At 43.1% G+C, this 22448-nt stretch overlaps 1 protein-coding gene across 4 annotated transcripts in view; it reads right to left on the reverse strand.

Moving 5' to 3' along the window:
- Positions 1 to 760: 760 nt before the first annotated feature.
- MRAP2 (melanocortin 2 receptor accessory protein 2) overlaps positions 761 to 22448 on the reverse strand; it is a 48693-nt gene continuing 27005 nt past the window's right edge. For 2 of the 4 annotated variants that reach the window (XM_051854516.2, XM_070073826.1), the window contains 2 exons: positions 17716 to 17815; positions 761 to 2290 (listed from right to left, as the gene is read on the reverse strand). In XM_051854516.2, coding sequence (XP_051710476.1) covers positions 1897 to 2290; positions 17716 to 17815 — 494 coding nt within the window. In that variant the 3' untranslated portion in view covers positions 761 to 1896. The remainder of the gene's footprint in view (positions 2291 to 17715; positions 17816 to 22448) is intronic. The other 2 variants (XM_070073827.1, XM_051854517.2) reach the window with 1 other exon arrangement.

A 22448-nucleotide genomic window follows, 5' to 3' on the forward strand; every position in this document is an offset into this window, starting at 1 on the left:
ACAGCCTAAAATGAACCCAGGAACCAACATGAGTGTGAAGCTTATGCAGTCTGGTGTGCTGGAATGAAGTTGTTTCTGAACCAGGAATCTTATGACTTCTGGCAGCTCCCATGAGACTGTGGCAAGTCAATTTGCAAGAGTGGTAAAACTTTAGACCTGTACAGTGCTTAACATTTACTTCATAAAAATTATGGTATATTCATGAATATTTTCCCAACTTTTTAACTATCCCACAATCTTCTAATAAATCTACTTCTATATAAGGTACCACTTAAATATCTTAATAGGAAATAATCCATCATTTATATTTGGTTAATTATGAATAATACACATATGGGAAGTTGATAAAATCTTTTTTTTACCATTCTTGATTTCTTGCATGAAAAAACTGTGAAACTAGGGAGTATCTAATTGCAAGAATGTGTTACAGTAGCTCGAATTACAATAACTTTCACTCTATTCTACTGTGTAGTGGTAGCATCTTAAAAGAATATTTCTTCAAAAGATATTATGGGGAAGGGATTTCATTTGGGAAAATAATTCCTAAACAAAATCTTGTACATGGTTCATATCACTATGATGTGTATGATATATCTAGGAGACTCACAATGTTTTTGAAAATGCTACACCATAGAAAATGTTACACTTAACATACACTCTATGATACAGTCAGCACTGTCCCAGAGTAGGAGGCAAATAAATGTGGTAGATTTTTAAGGAAATAAAAAGTAGGATGTGTGAGAACAAAAAACCAGAGAAATTTCTTGTGCAATCAAATACATTTATTTTGTAGCTTAAGCAAGATGAGTGGTGGACAAATTGAGAATGAAGATGCCACCCAAGGATTTGCTGCTGGCCATGCATGCAACTGTGTGCAAAGTCACGTGCAAGTTTGAATCCTTCATGAAATTAACTCTGGATTGCCCATGTGTTTACATGATCCAGCCTCTATGAAGACCTATTAGTGGTATATTTACAGCTCATCAGTTCAAAGCTAGATGATGACCACATTTGCCAAGTAAATAGCACATCCAACAGTGTTTTTCCTCAGCCAATATTGTAGTATTGTTCTGCAGCCAATGGCATAGCAGGGTAACTACAGATACAGCAGCAGACACACACAGGAGGTCTCTCCTCTCACTCAGCTGACAATATTCCCACATTTCTGGGGATAGGAGTGCCTCGCAATGTTACATGAATTGGTAGGAAATCTGAGGCAGGGTTGTGCCGGGTTGGAGCATGGGCAATTGAGGGTCCTCTGAAGAACTCAGCACAACCCAGCGATCTTGGCCTATGTAGGATGAGTCTCCTGACATCCTGGCAGACACCCAGATCCCTTGACTAAAGCTAGGCTCAGTCAAGGACTGAGTGAAAGGTATAGGGATTCAGGAATTGTACAAGAAATAGGAGGTGGTGCCCTGTTTTTCAGTGTTTTATGTATACCTAGGCCTCATCTGCACACAAAGCCATAAATTCACAAAATATGAGAGTTGGGAGGGATCATCCAGACATTGCACTTTACAGTTAAAAATATGGCAGCCCAAAGAGGTTAGGCAGCATGCCAACAGTAGGACATCATAGACACAGGGCCAGGTTACAACACAGTATGCTAACTCAAGACACTGAGTATTTGGCCACATTTTCCAACAATGAGGAAGATGAGATAGTGTAAATATTTTAATTTTTTTAAAAATGCCAAATTTTTTAAAAAGAAAAAAAAAAGGCAACCAAAACATTTTGGCTTAATCAGCTGTCTTCTGAGTTCTCTTTCTCTCTCTCTCTCACTCTCATTCTCTCTCTTTCTCTCTGCCTCATACACACAACTGTGGTGAATGGCTATCTCCTGTTATACAAAGAGCCCACGACTTCAGGAAGACACTTTACAGAGCCTGTTTCTCAATCCAGGTCTTTGTGTGAGGTCTGGGAAACTGGCTTATTTTCTAGAACAACAGGTGGTTCAGAAATCAGAAGATCATCCTCCCCAAAGGAGGAGTTCTGGTCCGTGTTCACGAAGTTGGGGATGTCAAACCTCATGAGCTTGTTCAGCTCCTCCTCTGGCCGCCCACTGCTCCTGATGGCTTCCTGGAGCTGGACATCGCTATCTATGGCTGTGGTCTGGTGACAAGCTTTGGCCCTGTCCAAATGCTCCACTTCATTGATGTAGCAGTGAAAGAGAGACCTGGACTCCTCATTGCATTGGCGAGAAAACACCTTATCTGGCTCCAGGGGTCTTCCAAATTCTGACACAAAGCTATTCATTCTGAATCTCTTCTCTGAAGACTCAGTGTTGCTGTAAAGAAACAGAAAATACAAGGTCGCTTAAGTTCCAGCTCATCACCTGCAGAATCCGGATTTTGTGCATGTAGAGAAGGCCAGCATATCTCCACTAAGCACCTACTGGATTTACGTCACTCTGAGAGCATGCAAACAAACGGAAATGAGAGCCATGGGCAGTGGCGGGGGAGCTTGGGTGGGCGGGCGATGCCACGTCCTATCTACTATAGCAGTTCTGGTACAGGAGGTCAGCCATCTCACCTGCACCCACCTGGAGCCTGCTGATCCCTGAGCATGCCGCATCACGACACACGTGCAGCACACCCATGGAGCAGACACAGGCAGAGTAATCAATGGTGGCTAGGCTTGCACGGGAGCTGCTGCTTCTGGCATCGCTTCTACCCAGGCGGAGTCATTCAAATCAAACAACTGTTGTAACAATGTCAAGTAACTCCTCCCGGAATGCTTCCATTGCCCCAAGTCCAACCAATGCCATCACAAGGGCAGACAGTAACACCCTTCAAGTCAGCAACAGCCAGTCTTCTCATAGCCTCACTCTCTCTTTTACATCTTAAAGATGCTAAGAGACTCAGGGCAAGAAACATCAACATTTTCCCTCTTCTAAACATAATCCAAATGGCGACCAGAAGTCTAGTGTGGCAAGGAAAAACACCGATCTTCAGCCAGCACCGCGGCTCACTAGGCTAATCCTCCGCCTTGCAGCGCTGGCACTCTGGGTTCTAGTCCTGGTCAGGGCGCTGGATTCTGTCTCGGTTGCCCCTCTTCTAGTCCAGCTCTCTGCTGTGGCCCAGGAAGGCAGTGGGGTTGGCCCAAGTGCTTGGGCCCTGCACCCGCATGGGAGACCAGGAGGAAGCACCTGGCTCCTGGCTTTGGATTGGCGCAGCATGCCAGCTGTGGCGACCATTTAGGGGGTGAACCAAAGGAAGAAAGACCTTTATCTCTGTCTCTCTCTCTAACTCTGTCTGCCAAAAAATAAATACATAAATAAATAAAAAATCAGAATAGATTTTGTCTTAATGAGAGATAGAGGGTGGGATGTGGAATAGAGTCACTTTTCATTTGGTTTATTAAATGTATAAGGCCATAAACCAGTTAGATAATTCAAAAGCTTCCATGATTCTATTTTTATGTACATTAGAAGAAATTCTAGGTGTTACTGTAGATCCTCAATGTTTTAAGAAGTACTAATTTAATACTGATACACTCTAAAGTTCCGCATTGTTATCACTGTTCTCTTAAGAACTGAACTCTTCTTCTTTTTCTCTGAGATTTTGAATTGGACTTTGCACTTGACTTTTTATGTAGTATTTGACTTGTACTAGGACAATGATGGATTGGAAATACCCCCAAATCTAAGCTTGAATAAATCTTGCTTATCCTCCTAAAGTCAAATGGTAGGCATTTTCCATCCTGTATTTTCATTCAACAAGAATGTCAAAATCATTTAAACTTTAAACTGATTCCAAAGAATAGAAGTGCATTGAACTCAACTAATTTCAAAATGCTGTTTCTTTATTTCTGCCTATGTTGAATACTTTTGATAATTTTTTTTTTAATATGAAGGTGCAGATGCCACCTGGAGCAGCCAAGACTCGAACCAGTTCCCACCTGGGATGCCGGCATTGCAGGGGCAGCTTTACCTGCTACACCACAATGCTGGCCCCATACTCTTTTAGAATTGAAAAAAAGGTCTGTTTTGAAGGTGAAGTGAAAATATTTGAAATTAAAAATTGAAAGGCAAATACATGAAGGAGCCAAAACTGTAAATCAAGTATTTGGGAAGTATAGACTGGAAGTTAATTTGCATTAAATTCACAAAAACTTTTATACTCTTCATGTAGATGCCTAAAAAAATAAAAGCAACTATTGATCAGGATACTCACATCTGGAACCCTTTCTGTCATCAGTCAACATTTTTATTTATTTATTTTTTATTTTTTATTTTTTTTTTTGACAGGCAGAGTGGACAGTGAGAGAGAGAGACAGAGAGAAAGGTCTTCCTTTGCCGTTGGTTCACCCTCCAATGGCCGCCGCTGCAGCCGGCGCACCGCGCTGATCCGATGGCAGGAGCCAGGATCCAGGTGCTTTTCCTGGTCTCCCATGGGGTGCAGGGCCCAAGCACCTGGGCCATCCTCCACTGCACTCCCTGGCCATAGCAGAGAGCTGGCCTGGAAGAGGGGCAACCGGGACAGAATCCGGCGCCCCAACCGGGACTAGAACCCGGTGTGCCGGCGCCGCAAGGTGGAGGATTAGCCTATTGAGCCACGGCGCCGGCTTTATTTTATTTTTTTTAAAGATTTATTTATTTGAAAGAGTTACAGAGAGAGGTAGAGACAGAGAGAGGTCTTCAATCCGCTGGTTCACTCCTCAGATGGCCGCAACGACCGAAGCTGCGCCGATCAGGAGCCAGGAGCTTCTTCTGGGTCTCCCACGTGGGTGCAGGGGCCCAAGAACTTGGGCCATCCTCTACTGCTATCCCAGGCCATAGCAGAGAGCTGGATCGCAAGTGGAACAGCTGGGACTAGAACTGGTGCTCATATGGGATGCGGGTGCTTCAGGCCAGGGTGTTAACCTGCTGTGCCACAGCGCCGACCCCATCAGTCAACATTTTGAAATCATTAAAACCTGATAGTTTTAAGCCTAAAGTTGGCTCAGTCTGCAGTAAATCTTTCACAGACCTTTGCAAAAATAGACACTCCCTGAAGTCTTTTGTTCATGTGGCACACAATGATGCTTAGATGTTCCAATATCTAATTATGGCCAGAGGAGACAGGAGCCTTGATAACCAAGGTAGTTTTTGTTTGTTTTGTACTATCTTTAGAAACCTACATAGGAACAAACAGGTTGAACAGATCTGAAGCTACTGTGTGTGTGACTGAACACTGTGTTTTGCTTCATATCTAAATGCTATACATCTGCTTTGGATTATGTAAGCATTTGAGTATTTATGCTTTGACTCATAGTAACTTCTCATGTTATGGAATTGATTTGCACTGAACACAAACTGTAAATAAAAAGAAATAAATTGCTGAAAGAGAAAAAGAAAAGAAATGACAGCCATCACTTCTGAACATGTATAAATAAACCAAGGCACAGCCTCAGGGCGAGAGATCCTGAATCTTTTGGAATCAGGCACCTGCTGTGGATTCCCAATATTCTGCGCGTGCACCAGAGTCCCTCGGCGAGATCCTTGGATCAGCTGCACCAGAATTACCCGAAGTGCTTCCTAAAATGCAGCTTCCTGGGGCACAGGCCCTCAGACTCCCTGGAGGTGGTGTGTAATTGATTTTCATAGAATCCTCAGGGGTCATTACTCATACTAAAGTTTGGCACCACAGACCTATATCATGCCAGCCTGAACAACACTGCTACCACAAAGGACAGCATTCAGTATTTGTCAAAGCACTATAGTACCCATTTCTCTCGCTTGATTCACAAAACTGACCAGTGCATTACCTGGGGAAAGTACATTTTACACATCTGTGTACATCTTACAAGTGTATAAACCGAGGTAAGGAGCACTCAAATCTCTGGCTTGAACAGCACTATCAGTTAGTGGCATGAGTGGGAATAAAACCCAGGTTCCTAATTCCTTGTTTCATGTAATGGGCTACAAATTAGCTGTACAATGATAATAAATGAGTGAATGGATGAATACAATAATTCTCAATTAGTCCCGCAAGTGCATAAAAGAAGGAAGCCAGGAAAATTGAGAAACATGATACCCTCTCTACTTTAACCCCTTTCATTTCCACATTTATATAAGGGATGCCCATGCATAGGTGGTGACTCCTTAGGGCAAGAATCATGTCTGAACACGTTTTCAAATCCATAATAGATCCTGCAAAAAGCAGCCTGTGAGAGTCTGCTCAACAAATGTAGAGTCTTCTCAGCGATTCCAGTTCTTAAATCTCTTCCTCCCCACCCCCACACTTAGGACAAAGTGCTTATGGCCCAATTCTTACAGGGAAGTGGAGCATCAAGTCCATTTTCAGGTCTGGAAATCTGATCATAGATCATTAGTTCCAAATTTCCAAGACTCACCTGGATTTCAGAGGGCAGTGATCCTAGAAGCTGTGCCATCCGGCTGGCAGGGGGCCTGGGTGTCCCGTCCTCTCCTAACATGATCATCTGTGGACTCTGGGGAAAGGAGTTCCCTTCAGAACCCTGAACTCTTCCTTTTAGTCATAAGCGGGGTCAACAAACTTCACTGCCCACCCAACAAATACAATGTGAAGATCAAGGGTTTGTACATGAGCACAAGAGTCACTAAATCATACATTTACAATTCAAAGAAAAAGTACTTTAGAGAGACCTGAAGACTTGGGCTTCAATGCAAATATATCTGCATTCAGATGCTTGAGGACAGGGCTGAGTCAGAAACCTGAAACCTAACCAGCTACCTAATGTCGCATAGGAAAAACGAGAGGGGGAAATCAGGATTAGGTTGCTGAGACCCATAATAAGCCCCTAATTCCACGGGCAGGAAGCTCTGAGAAATAGCTTTTCTGTATACCTGGGGCACCAGTGGACCCAGAAACTCAGCTGTGTGAAGCAGCTCCTCCATAAACACAACTGCTCCTTGTGATTAAGATCTGGATCCTGGAAGCACCCTTGTCAGGGAACGAAGGCACAGGAAATAAGGAGAGTTTGGTCCCTACCTAGGGCACAGCCAGGACAGTGGACACGAAAGTCCATTTGTCCCCAGCCTAAGGATACATCAAGGCTTCCACAGACACTTCCTCCTAGCTTTGCCTGATGATCTCTCAGTATGACAACAATGAAATTTGTCTAAGAACAGCAAAAAGTTCATATTCCTACTCTCAGAATCTAAGGACCCTTCCAAGGGTCCGCACTTTCAAACACCATAATTGGATTAAGCTCCATCCTTAATTCATTCACACAGAATGCTGGGAATCAATCCCTCCATACATGGGTCTTTAGGTACACATCAAATACTCAATACACCATTTTATTTCTCTTTTCTTTCTCCTGGTGATAAAATAAAGGACATGCATGTGAAAAACTGACCATGGCTATTGCATGCTTCAATTCTGTTACTACCCATCTCATCACAGGGCAAAATTTGCATACTGTGAAATGCATAAATCTTAAGTACAAAACTCAATGAATTTTCATTAATGTACATACTTGTGTATGCACCACCTCAATCAAGATATAGAACATTGATTTTCTTTGCCCTAGAACTTTCCTTCCATTCAATTTCCACTCCCTTTAGGCAACAATGCTATGATTTCTATTTTCATCGATTAGTTTTGTCTGTTCTTGAACTTCCAGTCAGTTGCTACCTCCGGGCAATCTCTTCATTTCTAGCTCCACAGTTTAGTTTAGCCTGATCTTGGAGTTCATATAAATGGAATCATACAATATCCAGCCTTTTGTGTGTAGATTCTTCTACTCAGCAAAGATTCCTCCATGCTGTTCCAAGAAACAATAGTGTATCCTTTGTCTTGTTGAGGAATTCCGTTGTAAAAATGTATTACAATTATGTTCATTCAATCTCCAGTTGAAGGGCATTTGGGATACTTCCAATTTGAGGCTCCTGCGAGTAAAGGAGCTACAATATTGTTGAAAAGTCTCTTTGTGGCAATATGGTCTTTAGTGCTATTGGATAAATGCATGAGTAGAATTATTAGGTCATATAGTAGATGTTCACTTAATTTTACAAAGAAAACTACCATGTTTTCCAAAGTGGTTGCTCCATTTTACACTCCCACCACAACATAAGAATTACCATAGTTCCAGATCCTTGCCCACATTTGGTGATGTCAATATGTAATGCTTCATTCAAATGGGAGTGAAATAGCATCTCATCATAGTTTCAATGTATATTTCTCTGATGTCTAAAAACTGAGTATCTATTCATGTGCTTATTGGCTAATGGCGTGTCTTCTTATCAGAGTGTCATTTTTGTTAAGTGACTAAATCATGCGTCAGTCATGAAGAGATCTTGAAACCAAAGCAACCCTTGCCTTGGCAGGGTTGTAGCCTACTTGTAATCTACTCATAGGCAGGCTCAGTTAAGGTCCTAAAGGCAGAAGCAGGTGAGCCTTCGTGGACAGACTGACGATCCTAAGTGTGAACTCCAGAGCCTGCGATACAGGACCCTCTGGCAAACTAAACGGATCCACTCCTTTCCTGCACCTGTATTTGGCCACGGGATGCGGCCTTATCTCTCCAAGCTATGCTCCAAAGTCCTCTATGGGGCCTTCTTTCAGGGGTCCTTAGAGTTCATGGACCACAAAGTTATGGAAAGGGCATCCCGTACCCTCCACTACTGATCATCCTAGGAGGCTGTAGGGCTTTAGATTCTGTAGGGGAGACTCCCTGCCATCTACTGTTAAGAATGACCTCAAGGAAAGCACTGAAAATACTGTCCTTTAGAACACCCAGTCTTAAAGTAGCTTAGCTCCCATGAGTCACACCTGAAAATATTGTTAAATATTTAGTGCAGTGAATTTCAAAGGATGTCCACTAATTCAATGTACTGAGTTAACTGGATATTGTCTTAATTCAGCATTCAAACAGAAACACATGCCCTGTTATTAAGGATGCCTTTCAATCTTATAAAACTTGTGCCTGTGGGTGGCCTGGCTATCACTCCACAATATGTGTGCTCTTGTGACAGACAGAGGGGGCAGCTATGACCACAGCCTCTCAAACCCAGGTGGCAGGTGGGAAATTAAGCTCACCAGTACCTATTAGAGTAATTAAGAGTTTAAAATCAACTGTCTTCCACAGCTTTGGTCCTATCTGTGGAAATTAATAATCATAAGGCTCAAATATGTGGTTTGCAGAGTTTTTTGTGTGTCACCTAAAGACCCATGTATGGAGGGATTGATTCCCAGCATTCTATGTGAATGAATTAAGGATGGAGCTAAATTCAATTATGGTGTTTGAAAGTGTGGCCTTGGAAATCGATTAGATTGGATTAGGTTGTTGGGGGTGGGACCCTGTGATTGGATCACAATGGCTTTATGAGGACAGATCACATAGATACAGATGACTAGAATTCTCTCAGTTTCCTGTCTCCCCATGTGATCCTCCCTCGCACATGTTCTGCCTCATCAGACACCAGTCCAAGGGGACTGCCCAATCTTGGCTGTGAAGTTCCAAAACTATGAGCTGAAATCAACCTTCCTTCCGAAGTAGTTGCTTTCAAATATTTGTAGTAGTGACAAAGAGGTCTCACAAGAAAACTTAGAAAATTCTGAATCACTCAGTATTTTTTTTGTTTGTTCTACTTAATACTTTTGGTTGAATACTGTAATCAATACACAATTCTTCTTAAGTGCTGAAACTTAACTGAAAAGTGATCACTGTTAAATATAAGAGTGGGAATAAGAGAGGGAAGAGATGTGCAATTCGGGACATGCTCAAGCTGACTTACCTCAAACGGTAGAGTTAGAAACATACCAGGGGATTCCAATTCAATCCCATCAAGGTGGCATGTACCAATGCCATCTCACTAGTCCAAGTGATCAATTTCTGTTCACAATTGATCATAATGATAGGACTAAGAACCAAAGGGATCACATAAACAAAAATAGTGTCTGCAAATACTAGCTGATAGAATAAAAAAGGGAGAGAATGATCCAACGTGGGAAGTGAGATACACAGCAGACCCATAGAATGGCAGATGTCCTAAACAGCACTCTGGCCTCAGAATCAGCCCTTAAGGCATTCGGATCCAGCTGAAAAGCCCATGAGAGTATTTCAGGCATGGAAAGCCAAGACACTCTGGGGGGAAAAAAAAAAAAAAAAACCTAAATGAAAGATCTCCACGAGTGAGATCCCAGTGGAAAGAACGGGTCATCAAAGGAGGTACCTTTCTCTGAAGGGAGGAAAGAACTTCCACTTTGACCATGGCCTTGTCTAAATATGATCAGAGTCAGTGAACTCAGGGGGCTTCCATAGCCTTGGCAGCTCATGACAAGAGCCTAGGATGATTACTGAGGCCATAAACAAGAGTGTCAATTTGTTAAGTCAACAACAGGAGTCACTGTGCACTTACTCCTCATGTAGGATCTTTGTCCTTAGTGTGCTGTACATTGAGATTTAATGCTATAACTAGTACTCAAACAGTATTTTTCACTTTATGTTTCTGTGTGGGAGCAAACTGTTGAAATCTTTACTTAATGTATGCTAAACTGATCTTCTGTATATAAAGAGAAATGAAAATGAATCTTGATGTGAATGGAAGGGAAGAGGGAGTGGGAAAGGGGAGGGTTGCGGGTGGGAGGGACGTTATGGGGGGAAGCCATTGTAATCCATAAGCTGTACTTTGGAAATTTATATTTATTAAATAAAAGTTTTAAAAAAAAGAAAATTCTGAATCCTCAATAATTTTAGTGCCTTATTGTTTTTCAGGTTCACAATCATTCTATATCTTGTCATCATGAAATTAAGACCTAGCTACTGTGTTTGCAAGAAATTATCCTGGGGCCAGCACTGTGGCACAGTGGGTTAATACCCTGGCCTGAAGCGCCAGCATCCCATATGGGCACTGGTTCAAGACCTGGCTGCTCCACTTCCAATCCAGCTCTCTGCTGTGGCCTGGAAAAGCAGTGGAAGATGGCCCAAGTCCTTGGGCCCCTGCACCCACATGGGAGATCCAGAGGAAGCTCCTGGCTCCTGGCTTCGGATCAGTGCAGCTCTGGCCATTGTGGCCAATTGGAGAGTGAACCATCGGATAGAAGACTCTCTCTCTCTCTCTCTCTCTCTGCCTCTCCTCTCTCTGTGTAACTCTGACTTTCAAATAAATAAATAAATCTTTAAAAAAAAAGAAATTCTCCTATGTCATCCTAACATTTTAAAAAAGTACAAATCTTTATTTTGGTAGAAGCCTACATCTTCAAACTATTTTTTTTTCACTTATTTGAGATTCGTACTCCTTGTTTTCAGTTTGTTGTAAGAAATACAATTTGGATTCAACCTATTGACTCCAAGTGAACAACATATTGATGACAATATATTGACTATTATGTGAACTCTCCCAGCCAGAGTAAAAAGACTCCATACTATTGATTCTTGGCCTTTTCTTCTTTTCCTGATGTCTTGCATTATGGATTCTCTGTACATGTGAAATTTTCTGCACCTGTTCAGAACCTATTTGCCACAAAGACCCATCCCATCCTCTGACACTGCACAGTGATTACCATTTACTCCCCATGGCATCACTCATCTCAGAAGCCATCACCAAGTCCCCAAACACTTCTTCCTGATCATCCAGATCCTTCATTCTCACATCACCTTCCTTCTCCCACTAGCCCCCTCACTAATCCCATAGTCCAGGCACATGATACTTGACCCCACTCAAGACTACCTCTCTCCATGCCTTTGCTCATGCTGTTCCTGTGGCATCCCCCAGAAGTTAGTGAAGTGCTCTTTCCTCTGTGACCTGAAAGATAAATCAAGTTAGGAGGAGAGACTCCTCCCACGTCCACCTGCAGAGGGACAACATAGGCAATGTTCTGAGTTATTCCCCTTGGGATTTTCCAGATTCCTGGTGGGCATTTACAAATTAGGTGCCTGCTACTGGGCCAAGTGCCTTAGCACCTGATGACTGTCCTCAGGGTTACCCAGTTATGAAAAAGTGCTCAGCAGACAAGCCTGTGGGCTCCTCGTATGTATAAGATGTGTGAGCTAAATGTGAACCTAGTAAGAGTGAAATTTTCTGTGATTAATAACCAGTGAGAAAATTATATTAACCACAGATATTTATGGAGTCATAGCCTATGATATCATGTAATAAGCCCTAACCCTTTGTCTAGGTAGAAGTGCCTTTTGGTTGCTTTCTTTGGTGGTCCTGACTTACCAGGAAGACATCAGTCTACCCCAGGCAGGGAAGGTGCTACTACCTTAGAATGACCTTTGGCACAGTCCTGGGAAAGCATAATCGTGCACTCGGCAAACATAGCTTAACTGATGAGGACTCAAAAGTAATTCTGGCAAAGGTTGGTAGATTGAAGCAGATACATAAAATAGTCAGGCTTCTATCTGCAGAGAGTGGAGGACATCTCAGAAGGACACGACTTTCGGAATCACGACAGCTGCACTCTGCCAGTCGGTTCCTGTGGCCAAGGTCATTGTCAAAGGTTTTGAGCACTGATGTTTTTCTGCTAGAAGCTTTTAGTTACATGAGCCCATCCTTTAGTAATATCATATTCAGGTAAATTACAATTCAAGATAAAATGTAATTCTCAGTTGTATAAGGTCAGGAGCAACCCTGCTCTCACCTCTAAAAATAGAACACCCCTACCTGGACAAGGTGCTTTTAAAAAAGGCTACAAAGGGAGGGTATTAGAGGCTCATGATGTCTGAAGTTTCATCATTTTGTTAAAAAGTCCAAAATATGCAGCATAAAAAATCACATAAAAATGTGATCCCAGACTTCCCCATTACTCTCTACATGGCAGATTTATGATAATGGGGCTTGTAACGCTTTAACAAGACGACATACAGAGTAAAAGGCTCCCTCACTGAGCAGCCAGACAGACAATGGTTCCCTCTCTTCATTGTCCATAAGGATCCAGATAAGAGCTCCCTTTCCCTCCCGACGCCCAACAGCAAATATTCCAGGGAGAAAGTAGTCTTCATCAAAGCTGCTTCTCAGATGGAAAAGCTTTTAAGAAAGGTGACGTCAGCTTCAAAGAGTCCCTCTCCCTCTGCAGGAAACATCCCAGTGCTCTCCAGATCTGGCCCCCTTTTTCTGGGCACATAGACACCACAGTCCCCACCCTGCGGCAGTCAGGTGGGCATGACTGGTTCCACACCTGTGCCACTTGCAGGTGGAAGAGCCAGGGGTCTCCCATCAGAGCAGCCCGAGAAGCTGAGTAATGAAGACAACACAGCCACATGTGGTGAAGCTTCCGTTAGTCCCTCGCCAGCCTCAGAAGAAATGTAGACGGAGCAAAAAGCACACCTCACAGGTGCAATCCTGAGAATCAAAGAGTCGTTCACTACCATCTGATAGCCTAGACTGATTTTTTCACATTCCTTCTTTAACAGAGGCCATCAGAACTGAAGTTCCTATTGTAACATGACCTCAGGTTGAAAACTTCAGAAAGGAAAAAAAAAAGCTCATCTTATTGTGGTGTCAACAGTGCTGTGCTCAGAGAATCTTGGCTCCAGCCACCCAGCACTGCTGGAGGGAAGCCTGCCAGGGATAGCAAACGTGCTGTCTCAAGGAAACCATGGTTGATTCCTGGTGGCTGCTTGGAGTTCTGTTTTGAAATTGATCTTTGGGGCTGGTGCTATGTTGTAGTGGGTAAAGCTGCTGCCTGCAGTGCTGGCATCCCATACGGGTACCACCAGTTCGAGTCCCGGCTGCTTCACTTCCAACCCAGCTCTCTGTTATGGCCTGGGAAAGCAGCAGAAGATGGCCCAAGTCACTGGGCCCCTGCACCCACGTGGGAGACCCGGAGGAAGCTCCTGGCTTCAGATCGGCATAGCTCCAGCCATTGTGGCCATTTGAGGAGTGAACCAGTGGATGGAAGATGGATGTCTGTCTGTCTCTCTCTCTGCCTCTCTGCCTTTCCGTTTCTCTGCTTTTAAAATAAATAAATAAATAAACCTTAAAAAAAGAAAAAAGACAATGATCCTCAGGCACAGGGCTGGCTGTGCAGGGAAGACGCTGGTCCTGAGCGAGGTCTGCCCTGAGTGTGAGCACAGGGTTGGAGGCAGGGTTAGTGGTGTCTGCCCACTGTGTCTCACTGCTCTCAGGAGTATGCTCCTACTTGTTCCATGTGTCAGCAGTGAGGAAACCAAGGAGCCAAGGAGCCCTGTCCTGAGGTACATTCAGGGAAGAAGAGACTGAATCAAGTGGCAACCTAGCACTAGTCCATTTGAGCTTCCAGCCTTGACCAGCTACCTTATCCAGAGTGTTGGAGTGATGTGTTCCAAAAAGAGGCTGCCTCACATCTACTTGAGGGAGTATCTGGCCTCTGTGAAAGATCGCTCAGAGAGCCTGACACATAAAGCAGTCAAAATTAAGACATGCCAGTCCTTTTAGCCCACACCTAGGGTTCTCCATGTAAACGTCTTCCTCAGTTCATCCCTCTGTTTAAAGGCCAAGCTGAAGTTCAGGCAGAATGAGGTGATGCTTGTACCAGTGTTGTTTCATGGGGAATGGTCAAGACCTGGCGTCCCGTGGGAGGGTGGGCTCCTCTCCATCTCCCTCCTGCTCTGCACCCAAGCTCTTCAACTCACTCAAGTGATGGACCTTTGCTGAGGGGCCCTGGGAGCCCAGCGTAAGCCAGCAGCCCCACAGGCTGTGACTTCCCCCTTCATCTTTATCATAACCCTAGGGGACAGTGTTCTTTCCTTTATATATGTGGGGAGCGCCATGCATACAGAGGTTACAAAGGAGGCCCCACGTCTCAGGCAGCTCACCTGGCTTTTGGGACCCAGAGCCTGGGCTTGGTCCACTGTGCGACAGAAGGAAACGAATCGATCTGCTGTCTAACACCTCTTGTTCACCAGGAGGAGACTGGAAATATCCACCTGAGAGACCGTACCATAGTCATGAGTGGCAGGAACTTCAGGGTCTGAGTTTGAGGCCTGGCTCTGCTGCTTATTTTTAAACCATGAGGTCTTAGACATATGATTATCCTCATTTTTCTCATGTAAAGAGGGAACACTTATAGAACTTAATTCATCCTCCTGTGAGGACTTAGTGAAATTATGTGTGCACTTACAAAGTGATAAGTAAATGCTGGCATACAATAAACATGCAAAAAACCTGGCTACTATTATCATTACTCTGAATGACATATCACCCCTTCCTCCGCCCCCCGCCAGCTCCTAATTATCAAAGACAAGCTTAAAATTGGTGGTTATTTTTATGAAAGTGGGCTACATGGAAAAAATATCTATTTTAGATGAAAATTCCTGCCAAATAAATGTCAAGTTTGCTCACTCTAAAAGCCTTTTTTAATGGATTCACTTAAGGGTTTTTCCACATGTCTGATTCTTTAAGTTTTCTATTACAACAGACTGTAACCAAATGCCATGTCTTATACTGCCTCAGCCTGAGCACAGATGCCTTTCAAGTGTGGCCCTGAGGGATGATCCTTTATTTTATTAAAAGCAAAAAAGGTTAGAGTTTCTGCTTAACCTTGTTAGAAAGTGGCACAATGACGCCTGTTCTAGAACTGGGCATTATTCTGAGCTGCAGTCAACAAGAGAGACCATCTCGTGCTACAAGTGAGCTGCCGATGGGAAGACTAGAAAATCTCAGCTGTTCTCAGGGACATCCTGCAGAAGCAGATCAGTCAGCATTCTCCAGAGAATGGTGTGTGTGTGTGTGTGTGTGTGTGTGTAAAGAGAGAGATTTATTTTAAGGAATTAACCATGCAACTGTGGAGACTGGCAAGTCCAAATCTTGTAGGGAAGGCAAGCAGGCAGGGACCAGGGAAGAGCTGTAGTTGGAGACCAAAGGCTGCCTACCAGCAGAATTCCCTTTTGTTTGGGGAAGTCGTCTTTTCCTGTTAATGCCTTCAACTGATTGGATAAGGCCAACACACATTATGATAACATACTGACTTAAATGTTAGCCTCATCTAACAACAACAACAACAACAACAAACTCCTTCACAGAAACATCTAGAATATTGTTTGAGCAAACATCTGGGTACAATGGCAGCCATGCTGGGACAAAAATTAATCAACACAGGAAGTCACGTTCTATTTTGTACTAGGATGCTTCTATCCATAAAATCACCTGCCTCCTATATCACACAAATTCACCTCAATAAACTAGCAAAAATCCACCCCTCCTGCCAAGAAAAGGGAGATAGTACGGTATTATTACTGAGCAGTCTGTGAGGCATGTCCCTCATCTGAGTTTGTTCTCAGTTTTTCTTACTATTCTGGCAACCCACACTGTGGTTTCGAATTCCCTGAAGCAATATAATGGAAGCAAAGACATGTGCACATGTTTATGAGAACACGGAGAGGGAAAAGGGGAGACATGAAGTATTTTTAATGGTTTTTAAAGAGATTCTTAGCCACGTGTCTCTGTGTGCTTCAATAAGATAGTATTTCCCTTTCATTTAAAATGCTTGCACTTAATTTTTTGCCAGTCCTTGATACCTGGAAATAAGTGAGTGGTAGGAAGAATGGTTGCCTTTGCCCAGGCATTTCTTATGCTCAAGTGCAGCCTGAAGAATGAGCAACAGACACTAGGGACTATGTGATGAGATGCTAATGAAAGAATGTCGCTGCCAGCCTGTGAGAAGTCAATGAAATGCTGATTGCAAACATGTTAGGATTTGTGTGACATTCCTTCCATTTACTCTCGCAACCTTCTCAACAACCCTCCTTGGTTCAGGTCTGGCCTTCAATGGAGCTTCCAGCTGCTGGCTGTGTCCAGCCAACGGGGAGCAAGAATGAGAGAAGAGGAGGAAGTAGAGTGAGGTGTATCTCTCAACCCATGGTCACCGCTTCTCTCAGCTCACTCCTGGAATCCAGCTGTGCTTGCCACCCTACCTCGACCCCTGAGATGCAGTGGTAACTGCCCTTTGGTGTTGCTAGCCCTGGGGTCCTGCATCTTGCTGTGTGGTGGTCCTTCTCCTTGTCCACACTTGTCAATAGTCTCTTCATCAGAAGCTCTTTCAATTACAGATTTCAGCACAGTCTGTTGCCTTCTGGGATTGGATAATAAGGTCTTCAACAAACATTATCTACCCACCCCCCTTTTGAATAATAAAAAAAAAACCCTCTAAGTTACTTGTTTTTATAAACCATAACTAAACAAATATTTTCTGGTGTTACTCAATGTTCTTTAAGCACCTTTTATAAATCCAACTAATACTTTCCTTCTTGAACCCAAATCCCAAAACTAAAGTTATGTAAGTAGAACCCAAAACCTAACCTGCTATATGAATTATTTAATCTACAGTGTTTTCTCTTTTATCCTAGTTACAAGGAAACTCAGTGTTGAACTCAGTGATTACTGTCAGTAATTATTTCATTTATTTTATTTATTTAGTAACAATTACTTCTACAGTCCTTAGAATATTTTTAAAGCCAGTTTTCATCTTAATTTTGCCATCACTTTTACCGCTATTTTTAATTTTATTCATATAAATCCTACTCAGAGAAAATACATACTAGTTAATAAGCATTTCAATATAAAATCGAAACTGAATTCACTGAAACTGTAGGAAAGGAGTAAGAAACTCTGAATGTCCCAAGATTCTACTTGAAAATAAGCCTCAGAAATGAGGGGAAGGGGACTGGGAGGAACATGGGAACCCATGAGACCTGGGTCAGTTAGCAAATTCGTAACCAACCTCCTCTCCGTCTACTAGTGGCAACCTCAGCCCTAAGTCCCAGTGTCTATTTCTTTAGTTCCCTGGGCTGCACAATGGACATTTGAGAACAGCCTAGACTTACTCTTGGTGTGGAGCTCCCGTCTTGGTCAGCAAGGTCAGCACAAAAAACATAAAGATCACGAAGACCGCAAGACCAACCCAGAATCCAATCACAATGGAATCTGCAAGACAGGTAGTCCAGGGGTTAGTATTGCACAGTTGAACAGTTGAACACAAAAGAATCTGAGCTTTCTGGAGAGGAGCTGGCATGTGAAATATGAGAAGTTAGCAATCTGCTTGGTCCCTACTCAGCTGAAGACTGATAAGATGTAGGGAATGAAATGGAGGAGGAGTCATGTGGTCTCCAGGTCTCTCAGGTAGTAGCACAAAGAGACTTAGACAATAGGGACTCAGTTTCCATAGCTCAGTGAAGGAGGCCAGGAGAGAAGGCAGGCCACCTGGGCCCTCCAGGTTCTACTTCACTCTCCTGAGGTAGAAAAGACAAGTGTTTGCAGACTGCTCCATGAAGTTTGAAATCAATTCCGATCCCAATCCATCCAATTTTGCACTTTATGTTCATAATTGATTAATTTAGTTCTTGCAAAGAACACACAGAAGACCTCAGAGCATCCCTGCCATTCTCCCTTTCCCTGTGCTTCATCTCTGTAACACCAGCTTAATCGCAGCTCTGATGGTCCTGCTCTTTTATGAAAGAATCGTCAACAAACATAGACCTGATTACTTTTCAGACTAAGAGTTTCCATATGAGGAGCACTTTATACAATGTCTGAGAAGGGACCACATAGGTGCTGCCTATTATCATTCAACTCAGCACCCTCTTCTTGTGGTTACCCATACTTTAAACCCATGTGTTTCCAATCAGACCCGAGGACACGTCTGTGGCCCTGTGTTGACATGAGCTCTGAGCCACAGCTTCCTCATACCCACACTCACAACCTTCCTCATCTAAGAGCGAATGAAAGGCTCTCCAGCCTCCCAAGTCTGTCCATGACCCCATCTCCTTCACAAGGCCTGCACTAACTTCCCTCACTGATGTGCTCCCTCTCCTTTGACCTCATGACATTTTATCCGGGCTTCTGTCTGTAAATCGGCCCTTCCTTTGTCCTATCTGTGTAACAGTCACAAGGACAGATGGTCCCACACTTACCAATGATTTGGCTTATCATTTGATGACTGACAATGGTGTGAAAGTGAGACACGTTCTACAGAAACCATACTTTGAAGTTGACCTTTTCCTGGGCTAGAGAGCGCTAAACTATTGGATACTCTGTCTTGACTGTGGACAATGGCAGTCACTTGCAGCTCACAGTCAACCTCACAATCATCAGTGTAAATGACTAGCACTCCCTAGGACATTGTGCAGGTCAAACTGTTAAATAATTTTTGGATTTACAAGATTTCAACTTATGATCATCAGTCAAGGAGCATGTGTATGTGTTTCTGGGACAGGGATTAGAGTAAATTGTTTACAGAACCTGGGACATCCCCAGGAGGGTCTCAAATCCGGGGGACAACAGAGTTAAATCATTCTATATTTTCTGTTGTATATACTAAGAAGTTCAGTAAGAATACAGTCAGGATGATTAGCAATTTAAAAAAAAAATAGAGCTTGCACATTTATTTAAATGCAAAGCATTATTCTAATTAAATTATGTATACCCAGCACTTTTCCTAAAGTGAAACATTCAGCTGAGCAATGTACTCTGCATAATTCATACATGTATCCTAGGCATACTATTGCCTAGAGGATAGGAATGTTTATTCAGCTCTTAAGATGCAAAACCAATGCATCTTTCCTAGATCTTAACCATAACTGACAAAGAAACCACAATTGTAGACTCTTCCTTTTAATACAGTGGAAACGAGGCATAAAGAAAGACCTAAGGACAAGTACTAAAAACACAGGTATTCAAGTGCAACCAAGATAGAACAATGAAATCTCAATTATCTGGGCACGGACTGTGAAGAAACACTGTACAAATAAATAACATTTCCGCATATTATACTTTATCTGCTGCCTGCATGACAAAAACAAATTTTGAAATGACATGCCAATGCTACATGGAAGTCCTTGATTCGGAATTTAATAGAATCACAATAACTGATATTTCTCAGAGCTGTTTGCTAAGAGGGTGTTATGAGGCTAGCTTTCACATTGCTAAGGTGGGCTCACCCCATCAGTCCTCCACTTCCCTAGCCAACAGGTGGGTAGAGTGGAGAAGGGAGGCCCTTTAATTTGGTCTGGTCGACTCTCTTCTTCCCCAGGGAGATGATCAAAAACCGGCAATGAACATGGGAAGGTCACAGTCCTTAGATAAGTCACGGAGGGGACAGGGGCAGAGCAGAGAGGAGGAGGGCTGTGGTTAGAATTTGAGAATCCTCATGATCCCATAACATTTCCAAGTACTTCCTTGACAATATGGCATCAGTTTTTCCCATGGCAGAAGGCTTTCCGTAGCGCTGCTTATCCACGTTCCTCTTGAACAGAACTCTGCCTCCTGAAATGATTTTTATTAACAGGTAACTTCCAGAAATCACGCACCAACTAAACCTGACCTTTAATGAAGGGAACAAAATAAGAGAGGTGAGAGCCGACATGATCCTGTTTTCCATGCATCCTATTTCCACTCTAGGGATGGACCAAAGCAACCACTCATTCCACTCTCTCTCCCTCCACCTGCTCAGAATGAATCATGTAATCATTTACACTGTAAATCCAGTGGTCACAGCCAGTGAGTTAAAGCTGCCTTTAGCTCATAACGTGAAACCCGCTTACTTCCTTTACTTCCCGGAAACCACAGCTCCCGGCTGCCGTGTTTCCCCCCTAGCTTTCTGTCCATCCTCTCAGGCTCCTCACCACCTCCTTCTCAGGCCTCCACCTTCTAAATGTGAGTGCACCCCAAGGCTCAGCGCCCGGACCTCTCCAGCTTCCTGCCTATACTCACTTGTCCCGTATCTTGGCTCTGGATACCATTCGCATGCTGACGACTCTTAAACTTACACCTTCCCCCCACACCTCCCTCTGCCATGTTATCTTAGGCGTCTAATTAGTGTCTCAGTTGAACATGTCCAAAATGGGGGATCCTGGGGTTCCTCTCTGAACCCACTTTTCCCATTCTCTCCCTCATCTTGGATAATGGGAATTCCATTCTGCCAGGTCACAGACCTGCAAACCATCCTCGGTGCTTCTCTTTCCCTTATACCTCAGTGCCAATTCATTGACAAATCTCGTCAGACCTATCTTTCAAAATACCCAGAACTTAGGCACTTCTCACCACTCTACTGCTCTCACCCTGGTCCAAGCTGCCATTGTCAGCTTCCTGGACCAAGGCACTAGCTTCCTTGCTGGTCTCTACTTCTGATCTCTTTCCTTTCATCACCCAGCTGCAGAGTCATCTTACTGAGACCTAAGCCAGATGTCACTTCTCTGCTCCAAACCTTCAAATGACTTCTTGGAGTAAAGAAAGTCCCTGGCATGGCCTCAAAGGCCTTCCATGCTCTGATCTGTACCTATAACCTTGTCTCGTGCTGCTCTGCCCCTTTCCACCTAGCACCATGTGGGCCTCCTTCTGGTTCCTTGCAGGTTCAAGTTCACTCTTACCGTGGAGACTTTTCTGGAATGTTCTTCCCCCAGAAATATTATAATTTAATACCTCACTTCTTCAGGTCTTTGCTTAAATTCCTCCTCCTCAGTAAGGTGCTCCACGGCCACTTTACCTATTCTTTCACCTCTACATCCCATAACCTCATTCCCCACTTGCTTTGACACTTTTAAATCATCTTCTAATTGGGTTTATTTCTTGTCTGTCTCTCCCACTAGGATACAAGTTCTATAAGAAAATATATTTTTGTCTGTTTAGTTCACTGTTGTATATCCAGTGCTTAGAGTAGTGTTCTTCATGACATTTGATCTTAGCCAAGAGGCTGAGAGGTGATGTGTTCTTCATTACAGGTGTTCAATAAATAAAAGGAGTCTTCAAAAAACTCATAGAAATGTGCATTATGAAAAAACATGCATTAATTTAAAAAAATTTCTGCACCAAAATAAGCTTATCTTTTAATTCCATTTTCCACAACCTTTATGGGGTACTCTCATATGTTGGAAAAATGAATGAAACTTCACTATGCTGCTGCCAAATGTATATCACAAGTATGTCCATTTCTGATGCATCATAATGTTTAATACCAGATTCACAACTGAGGCTAAAGGAGAATTCACAATGACATTGGAGACTGTTTCATAGATGAAAGATGCTTTGAAGGGGAGAATCATTTCTTAAATTATTTTCATATTACTTAAAGGCACAGAGAAAGAAAGAGATGATTTTCATCTGCTGGTTCACTCCCCAAATGCCCACAACAGCCAGGGCTGGGCCAGGCCAAAGCAGACAGCCTGGAACTTAATCTGGTTCTCTCACATGAGTACTACTAATTACGCCATCACTGGCGGACTCAGACTGCACAGCAGCAGGAGCCTACAATCAGAAGTAGAGCTAAGACTCGAACCCAGGCACTCTGATACGGAATGCAGGTTTCCCAAGCAGTGTCTTAAACACTCTGCTCAATGCCTATGCCTGGAGGTAGATATATTAATTTCAGCAGGCAGAGAAAATTAGTCTAAGGATGTAGTTACTATTGCCCAGTATGATCCATTACAAGTAAAGCAAATTAAAATAACTGTTAGGGTCATTCCTACCTTCATTAAATGCTTCCTCTTGAAATGTCCCGCTTCTATTCTTTGGAATCTGAACATAACTGGATTTGCATTTTTCTTAACAGAATAAGGAGTCACAC

Source organism: Oryctolagus cuniculus, chromosome 5 (assembly GCF_964237555.1).
Source record: "Oryctolagus cuniculus chromosome 5, mOryCun1.1, whole genome shotgun sequence".
In the NCBI taxonomy this organism is placed as follows: domain Eukaryota; kingdom Metazoa; phylum Chordata; class Mammalia; order Lagomorpha; family Leporidae; genus Oryctolagus; species Oryctolagus cuniculus.